General features: G+C 36.9%; 1 protein-coding gene across 1 annotated transcript in view; it reads right to left on the reverse strand.

The window, feature by feature from the left end:
- The window catches only part of celf3a (cugbp, Elav-like family member 3a), a 90,506-nt gene that overhangs the window by 79,435 nt on the left and 1,679 nt on the right, over positions 1-9,392 (reverse strand). Inside the window, exons 2-4 of the mRNA XM_055157198.1 lie at positions 8,238-8,389; positions 8,099-8,139; positions 1-150 (exon numbers count right to left, since the gene is read on the reverse strand). The exon at positions 1-150 is cut by the window's left edge and continues 3 nt beyond it. Of these exons, the coding sequence (XP_055013173.1) occupies positions 1-150; positions 8,099-8,139; positions 8,238-8,251 (205 nt within the window). The 5' untranslated portion in view covers positions 8,252-8,389. The remainder of the gene's footprint in view (positions 151-8,098; positions 8,140-8,237; positions 8,390-9,392) is intronic.

Genomic DNA, 9,392 nt, shown 5'->3' on the forward strand with positions numbered 1-9,392 from the left:
TGTGCATGCCGGTGTACTTGTCCTTGATGACTGTCAGCTCATAGATCTTGCCAAACTGCTCAAAGATGGGCTTCAGGTCCTTCTCCTCCAGGTTTCGGGGGATTTGCCCGATGAAGAGCTTGATTGCGTCAGGCTCCTTCATTGGAAAGTCTGTAACAAAAGAGGGAGGGAGGGACGGAGAGTTAGGAGAGTGAGAAAATGGGGCTACACAGAATTAACTCTTGTGAGCTTTAAGCTATGTTATAATGTTGTTACTTCATCGAAAACAGACCTGGAGTTGTGTTTTGTTTCATTCACCCATGTCTGAGTGATCCTTTATTATTATTATTAGTCAGTCTACATCTCCAAAGCTCACAACATTATAACGTAGATCAGAAAATAACGTAAAATGTAATCATAATGAGCAAGTAGTTGATTAAGAATGGTTTCTCATTTTCGTTTAGTCCCTACTTATGTAACTTGTCTGGTGTAGGACCATCACCTGCTGCTTTCTGTACGGAGAAGTGCCTAGAATGTTCTACAGTATGGCTATAAACTTAAACTGGATCTCCATGGAGACTTGCAAGCCAAATTACAGGTTAGATATGTGGAAAGGCAACCCCACTCACACTAAGATATTTCTGAGCAATAAATAACCTGTAGCTGAAGAAATGCAAGACAGATTATTGTATTACCATCAAACCAATATAGAACAAACCGAAGCATTAAGATCTCCATGAAGACAAACAGGTTGCAGACCCCCTCCAGAAAAGTTACACAGTGCACCTTTAATTAATAACCAACCCCTTAATTACTGAACCAGATTCAAGACTACTCAAAATGTGGCAACATTTTATAATAAGCATACTTTAATTAGTTTTAATAAAGTATGAATAAAGTCTTAAATCATCATGAGCAAACTGTTTTTTAAGATGGTTCAGGTTTAATACTTACTTGATTACTACTATTACTGAGCCAGAAACATTCTTAATAAAGTATTTGTTAATTACAAGTCAAATTTGTTCATGCTTTATTAAGGCTAATGTAGGTGTGGGTATTAAAAAATGGAACCAAATATGTTAAAAGTTTCATAAAATTATAATAAGCATATTGCAAGAAACTATAGAAAAATAATAAAAACATGTACAAGCATGATATAAGGGGGAAAGAAAGTGTGATAGTCGATAATAAAATGGCAAAAATCATGTAAATTTAGAACTAAAAAGAGAAAACATGAACATTAACTTCCTGCATATTTTAACACACAGAACAGAACAGAAAAAAATGTATCAGCTAACATTACTAACAATATATATAAAAAAGAATGACTAAACTGAACATGAATGAATGAATGAATACTGCATCAGCTAACATTGCAATAATTATATTTTTGTAATATGGATTGGACAAGATCTCGTTCCAGAAGATCACACGAGAGGAAAATTATCTCGAGATTTTCTTTCCTCATATTTTTACATTTGCCTTAGATAAAAAAAGGTTAACTTCACTAAATAACTCCTTGAAAAGCTTTAATACCAAAAAGAAACTACAAAATTAAATAAATTAAAATATAGTGAAGCCAAATGGGGAAACTGGATGGCACTATTTATTTACTGAAAATTACATCAAATTTAATCTTGTGACATCTCATCTTGCAAAAACTGTCTCGTCCCATTTCGATTTTGTATATAGAGTGCAGCCATTTTTTGCTACAATTTTTGCAAAACTCACTCAAAATATTCAAAACATATCATTACTTGCTGCACCGTTAACACTGATACTGTATGTTTTTCTCATATCATGCAGCCTGGAGGAGGGACACAGTGATTTGGACGTGTTTTGGAGAAGCAGACAGGAGCCTGGGGGTCTGACTTCACACCACACAGGAGGTGAGAACAGGAGGCCGAGCGGGGAGGTGCCGAATCAGATTGCAAGACATTTTAGAGCATGAAAAATACAGAAGTTTAAAAATGACCCATGTCGACCATTAGCAAGGTCGTAAAGTAGTGTTGGCTGTTTTAACGACCATCTACGTAACAAGAATGAGCTAAACACATATTGTAGGACACCAAAATATTACATGTATGTTTGGCATTTTCCACAGTACAATGTCAAAGGATGAGTCAACAAGTCTTTTTATAGCGTGACGTTTCTCATTGGTCAAGTATTTCGCAGGTAAAAATATCATTGCCAATTCAAATAAAGCTCTTTACGGCGTGTGTTGTGTTCGTTTTATTTGTTTAGATGTGGGTGGAGAGCAACCCAAGTCACCAAGGCCTATCTGACAAATACTATTCAAATCAAATGGATCTGACAATTACTTCTGCAATCGAGCAATATTAGATTTGGTTATGTTGCATGGATAAACTGGAATATAATATAAAGGTAATAATATGATCTGCCAAGCAATCTCTGTTGGGTAACACAGAGCATCTGGAAGCACAGTGAGCACAACAGGTCTTTACCACAGTACCAAATACTCTGATGATTCTGCAGTAAAAAAGAGTGCATTTAATAGTTCAAGTGTACTAACCCTGCTCAGAATTATCGATATATCAAAGACTATTCGATGTTCAATCTGCGCAAAGGTCAAAACGCACAAAAACTACCTGACCGATAATATGCAACTCATTGTTGCATAATTAACTAAAAGAAATAAAACATTTAACTTGGCATAAATATTTAATTTTCACTCACGGGCTATAAATACTGACTTTGCCATTATAATGTAGCTTCCATAGCCTTGAAAGGTCTTTTTCTTTCTTTTTTTTTCACAAATTAAAAACCCCTTTCCCACAAAACATATCTTGGTTTCAATCAAGTGTAAGACCTTTATATTAACGTTTTACCTGACATGTGAATGAGTAATGCTTTCTATAGAAGAAGTCATCAAATATTGGCTGCTTGTCATCTTTCATTGTACAGTAAAAGATAGGGACTAATGGATGTGTCAAGGTCTGTAAGTGGGGTAGGCTTCAGTGGTCCCAGTGGCGTTGTAAAGCAATTCAAAAGCAGTAGTTTATATGACAAAACAATTACAATTTTAACATTTTTTTCCATGTAGATTTGGCAAGATATTACGGGGGGAGAGCTTGCCCCTTTCAGGTACCAAACTAAAGGTAGGTTCATGCGTAATTGCAAATAAAACATACATAAAAGCTAAGAACAGGTTCAGTTTTTAGGAACAAAATTTGGCATTGAATTCAGGGAGGAGTTGAGTGCTTATCCGAGCCGTTATCTCCCAGAATTAAAATAATATAAATATGTAAAATGTATGCGTAAAAGAGAATAAAATCAAAAGAGAAATGGTGAATTAATTTTCCTTGGCATTTAAGTCGCATCTAGGCCGATCCCCCTCAAATGAAACATGACAGTCATCACAGCTGGAGACCTGCGCTCGCTTTGTGACTACAATAACAATGACACAAATACGATTTCACGCATTCTATCAAAAAATACGGGGGACAAAACTGGAATAAATTTCCAAACAACATACCTGTGGTGCTACTCGTGGCGAAGACTAGTAGTAAGCCTTTCGTGTGTCTCTCTTCTTTCTTTCCCCACGGTCTGATGTAGTTGTCAATTGTCAACGATTCAGTTCATTTGTCTTTAAGATGAGTGCGCCTTTTGAATCACAAGTTATAGGCCCCGCGTAAAACAACACAATTTTACATCCAACGACGGTCCGCTATTCGTCATGTGCGCTTCCGACTCCCAGTTGCGCCGTATTTTGGCAGTCAAATCTACTCTGAAAATGTTAAACAAACCTCGCTGGTGGGTCTAAAAGAGGAGACAGAGGAGAAAGAGGGCGATAATTTGGCTTGCCGTGAGAGGACCTTGGGGAATAGACAGTCTGGTTGTCCCCGCTCCTCTCCGCTCTCTGCTCTGTGTGTTGTGTGCGTCTATAGTGCTTTGACGTCGTAAGCCGGTGTCTCCCTCCCTGTCCATCTCAAAAACCCATCCCTCCCCTGGGTAGGACGAGCCGATGTCTGCGATTAGGGACCGTCGCAAAAGCGCAAGACGGGGAAACGGAGAAGCGCGGGGGCAGCTGGGAGCACGATCCAGTCACTGAAATAACACTATAGTCTAAGCAGGATTATGATTCTTCTTAATCAAGTTTGCCTAAAGCTAAAGGCAGCTGTGCGTTTCATTTCTAATATACATGGAATTAGCCTATTTACACTTACATAAGCAAATAAATAGGGCACAGTATACTATTACTTTTACCATATTATGCTATTTTTGGAATAGTCAATCTCCATTGAACAAAAGGTAAAAGGTAGCTGTTATCTTGAAACCTGCAGCTTAATGACATCACAAAGTGGGCATCACAAGCTTTGGAGATGTAGACAGTCTAAAAATAAAGGATTACTCAAAACACAACTCCAGATATGTTTTTAAGGAAGTAACAACATTCTAACATGGCTAAAAGCTCTCAAGAGTCAATTTTGAATAATATAAGGGCTTTAATTAAATTATCCTACCAAATTTCTCTCATGGATCATGTAATTTGTGTTAACTATTAATAATGTCTAACAGACCGTGCCTATAGACCTAGTTTAATTAAGATTAATGAGGACACATTTATTTCCATTAACCTAAAAGCATATTTACAGTTCGGAGAGTTGTGGTTGCTTGCAACTGTAGGTTGTGTCTGTATATCTTTATAATGGGGCATGGAGGGGTCATGTAAACAGGTTTTTTAGAGCAAGGGTGTACTGATTGCAGTAGAATAAAGATTGGTCAAGCATGCCTCAATCAGTTAAATTTAACTTTAGGTGGGTTAACAAGAAGAGAAAATCATAAAAGCTGTTTAAAGGCCATTTGCATTATTTGTCTCTTTTAAGATTTCCCATTTGGTTTATTCAGGATTTATTATAGTACTACAGACAGTAGAAAATAGGCTAGAGGTACATTCTGACCATACTCCATACATATGTACAACAACTCACCTTTAAGTAACAGCTAATACTCCCTCCAACTGCACAGCAACTCACCTTTATGTAACGGATAACCGTACGTCCGGGCTTCCCCTGGCCTCTTGTACAGTATATAGTTGAGATTTGATATTTTATTACTTATTTTTATATTTTATTTTGACTTGTACCTATACATTTTATAATTATGCCTTATTTGACTCATCTCTTGCTATCTTTTTTTGCTATTTATTTAGAAATTATTATTACCATTTATATTTTTTACTCTTTGTTATCATTTTATATTGTGATGAGTGAGCTACTGTGTCCAAATAGTTTTCCCTGTGGATCAGTAAAGTTTGTCTAAATCAACAACCATTTTTCGTTTTCTTAGATTACGACAAATTTACGGACACTCCCTGACATCAAAAGATGCAAATCCGCCTTTTGTTCTCTCCGGAGCTGGCCGTGGTGCTGAAACGACCTCAGTCAAACCAGGACCCGCGTCTCTACCCTCCCAAACTCCCCTAAAACCTCCATAAATCATTCATACTGTCCTTTATTTCATGTCTAACCAAACAGGTGTGATACGACTAAAGAGGCACGTCCGACGCCCTCTGTGAAATCTCGGCAGCATGTAAACAATGAGCCCACATGACAGCAGGCAGCACCACGGCGCATGCGCACACCGACGCACTTCAAAGCAGTCACGATCTGAACCTGGTTGGCTCAAAAAAAAAAAAAAAAAAAAAAAAAAAGCAATTCACGACACAGATAGATTAACGTTATATCTCATGTTTGTTGAACCTACATATACGGTCACGTGGCGCTCTGACTACAACTTTAATTCCCTTTTTCCTAGCAAACAGCAATGATCGCCGCAACAGCTTAAAGTTAAGACTACCATCTGGCATACGAGTCTCAAATCCCTAAATAACCCAGCCTACCGCCCTCCAGTACCTCCGTGTGTGAAAGACTACTGTACACAGACGTGGCGTGATCGTTTTAACCCGATTTTAAAAGGTGGATATAGGCCGATGCATGTTTTCACGTAGCGCGCGCCATAAAACGTGATTAATGCATATGTTCACAAAGGACGTGCAGAGACAGACAGCAAAGAACGACGACATCTGGTGACGAGACGTAAATAAAAAATGTGACGAGTGATTTAGGCGGTATTGTCTTATTTATGTGACCCAAAATCGCAGCCTTTTAACTGGTTTATAGTTGGATGTTTTATTTGCTTTCCTTGGTAGAGAGAGAAGTCGTTTTTAAGGACACCAAACCACCTGTGAATAGGAGGTCTGTGAGGAAAAGGTCAAAGCACTTAGCAATGTACACAGCCATATTAAACTGGAGCTTGCTGCCTCCGAACGATCAATAACTTATATTAGAAACTGGGTGATTGTAATCAATTGAGTGCCTTGTAAAAAATAGGCAGCGGAAGACATCACTCTGTGGCAAGTTTTAGCTTTATAAGTGTTTCAGTCAATCTATAATGTAGTGAAACGTCTTATATTATAGGTCCATGTGTGTTGCGGTACTGTTTGTATGTTTTGGTTAAGGCATGTTTATAAAAATATTTACCTAAAGTCACATTTTATAGGTTAAACGTGGTAGTAAGTATTTGTGAACCTAAGATCAAGTTTCATTCATGGTTTTGTAAAATGTTCTAAAGATGTCTACTCTGCCTCATATGTTTGAAGAAATTAAAAAGTTGTATGATTAGGTAGAAAACTAAAAAACACAGCTCTCTTTGTATATACTATTGCTTATTTTCTAATCTACGTTATAATGTTTCCTCATCACAAACATATCTGGAGTTGTGTTTTGTTTCATTCACACGTGTTAACAAAATGCATATTTAGGTTGAGTTCAACATGTGTGAATGAAACAAAATACAACTCCATGTTTTTTTGAATGAGTTAACAACATTATAAAAGGCTTTAAGCTCACAGGAATCAATTCTGTGTAATATAGGACCTTTAATCAAAGCTATAGGCTGAGTAATATGCCCGAAGTTACATGGTTATTACATTTTCTTTATTACTGCGGATGTGGTTTGGATATTGCTTCCACTGGGAATGTTTACATGGCCTGAAAAATCAAGTAACTACAATAATCAGATAACTGTAAGCTAGATCTGATTATTGGTCTGTGTGTGTATACATGCCCAAGGGAAATCTGATCATCAAAAACGCTTGGTGACGTGCCAGTTTTTTTTGAGTAATTCTAGAGTAGCTATTTGAAAGACAGAGTACAAAGCATTTAAAAATAACTCTTGCCTCTTTTAGTTTTCTTTTATTGATTATTTGTGAACAGAAAGAAACTCAACAGATGTAACTGTTCACATTACATTTCAATAATGTCAAAACCGCAGAAATCAGATTAGATATTTGGCGTGCTTGTAAACACAGCCACTCACTCCATGACTTCTATTGATACTATGCAGTGGCATCTTTCTGGGGGTGTTCTACATGTACTCCAATGGTGGAATGTTTAGGAGTTACCACGGTGACACAACGCACACAATAACAAATACTGACAAAAGTTAAGATTGTCTGAAAACTCAAGAAAAAATTCTAAATTTGTTTAAACAACACAGTTTTAGGAGCCTGTGATCAATACGAGTTTATGGTCATGTTTAGATGTTTGATTTTCAACAAAAAGGTGAGAGGAACTAACTGTACTTGTGACTGTAATGTTATCTGAGGGACTTGTTTAACAGCACAAATCAGCTCGCCTGTTGTAGTTCCAAATCAGTTGTTTGTGGCCAGATTGTGTAAAAATAAAGCTCAGATTAAAGTCTAACAAAGCCTCAGACAGAGCAGTGCCTCCAGTTAGCATCACACCCCCAGGGAATGTTGATGAGATCTGCTGCAAAGTATCAATCCTATATTGTAGTATTGGGAGGACAAAACATTTTAATCTGGCTACAAGTCATAATAAAGACTAAGGTTTCTATTTTGTCCTACACATACACATTAATAGTTAAATGCTTTTTTTTTTTTTTTAAATACATCAACAAATACAAATAAACACGTGATATCAGTTTGTAATCAAAGCACTTTATTTTATAGTGAACAATTGAAAAGATTTGAAGTATTTCTATCTACTTGCAATAAATATCTCAAGGGTAATGGATAATCAAGGCAAGTGGTGTATAAGATTGTATGTGTTTGATGAAGATGCATTATACTCACCTATACTCATCCCTGAAGCCTGTCCATTTTCAACTCTGAATCTACAAAAACAGACACCAAACACTTAATACTCAATATTTGCCCAGTGTCTTGGCTGTATTGATGTCCTGTGGGGTATTTTGCATGGTCTAAAACTTACTTAAATGGCCACATCCGTTGCTGCTGCTTTGGTAGACATCAGAGAGGTGTTTTTCACTGGGAAATCACGGCAGGATTCAAAGAGGAGCGCCGAAAAAAACGAACGGAAAAAACCTCCGTCAAATCAGAGACATCAAAGAACTGCAGCGGTCCCTGAGGAGAAGACATGTAGAGGAGGAGCCAGGGTTAGCACCAGTGACATTCAAAAACAGCAAAGGAAAACAACTATTTATCAACATTAATATTGAAAACAGTGGCAAATATAGAAACACAGGGACACATAATATGAACAGGGGACTATTGTAAAAAGGCAGGCTGATTTCAGATCTTTAAAGATAAAGCTGTATAGTTTAACACAGTGTAGTCCTTTACAATGGCAAGAGACAAAAATGGCAGATCGGTTCAACATATAAAATTACCATTCAATGTCTGTCTCTCCCTTTTTCTTGATCTATTATTTGTATGTCTACACTTTTAAAGGGGGGCCCACCTCCTGCTAGTCCCTTTTACCTGGAATGTTTCAGTGTGGCATTAAACTGGGACAAGCAGATGACACTACCTGGCAAAGTTACGGGACAGATCTGTGGAGACGTTACCTCGCATAAGGTAGGAAATCATGGTTTTCCAAATAATATATGAACAATAAGTATGTACGAGAAGTTTAATGCCATAGTATGGAACATTCCCAGGTAATACCATTGGACACAGGAAGGTGGCAGACCACAAAAGTTACATAACTCATTTTTAAGTCTCCGCAAAAAACAACTAAACAACAACAAAAAATAATACTGCAAATTTAATACTTTTCCAATAACGTTTGATAAACTATAAGAGCAAGATTATTTCTAAAGTTCAAATGGCATTAAAGGTTATAAAATAGATTTGTGGTCGCAAATTTAGGCCAATTGTCTAGATAAATAATTTCACCATTTTGTATTCAGTGCATATTTAAAAGTAGGTATTATGCATCTCTCTTTATGCAGTATGCTTGTAGTGTTGCATTTTGTAACAAGATGGGGTGTAATGGGGGTGCTGCAAATTTGGCTGTGAACTTCTTTAATACTAGGATGTTTCAAACACATACAATTAAAAGCATGTACATGTATTAAAAAATAATGTATTTGCTGGTAGAAAATGATTAGATAATCAGAGTAAA

Source organism: Boleophthalmus pectinirostris, unplaced genomic scaffold (genome assembly GCF_026225935.1).
Source record: "Boleophthalmus pectinirostris isolate CB_2022bp ecotype Guang Dong unplaced genomic scaffold, ASM2622593v1 HiC_scaffold_21, whole genome shotgun sequence".
In the NCBI taxonomy this organism is placed as follows: domain Eukaryota; kingdom Metazoa; phylum Chordata; class Actinopteri; order Gobiiformes; family Gobiidae; genus Boleophthalmus; species Boleophthalmus pectinirostris.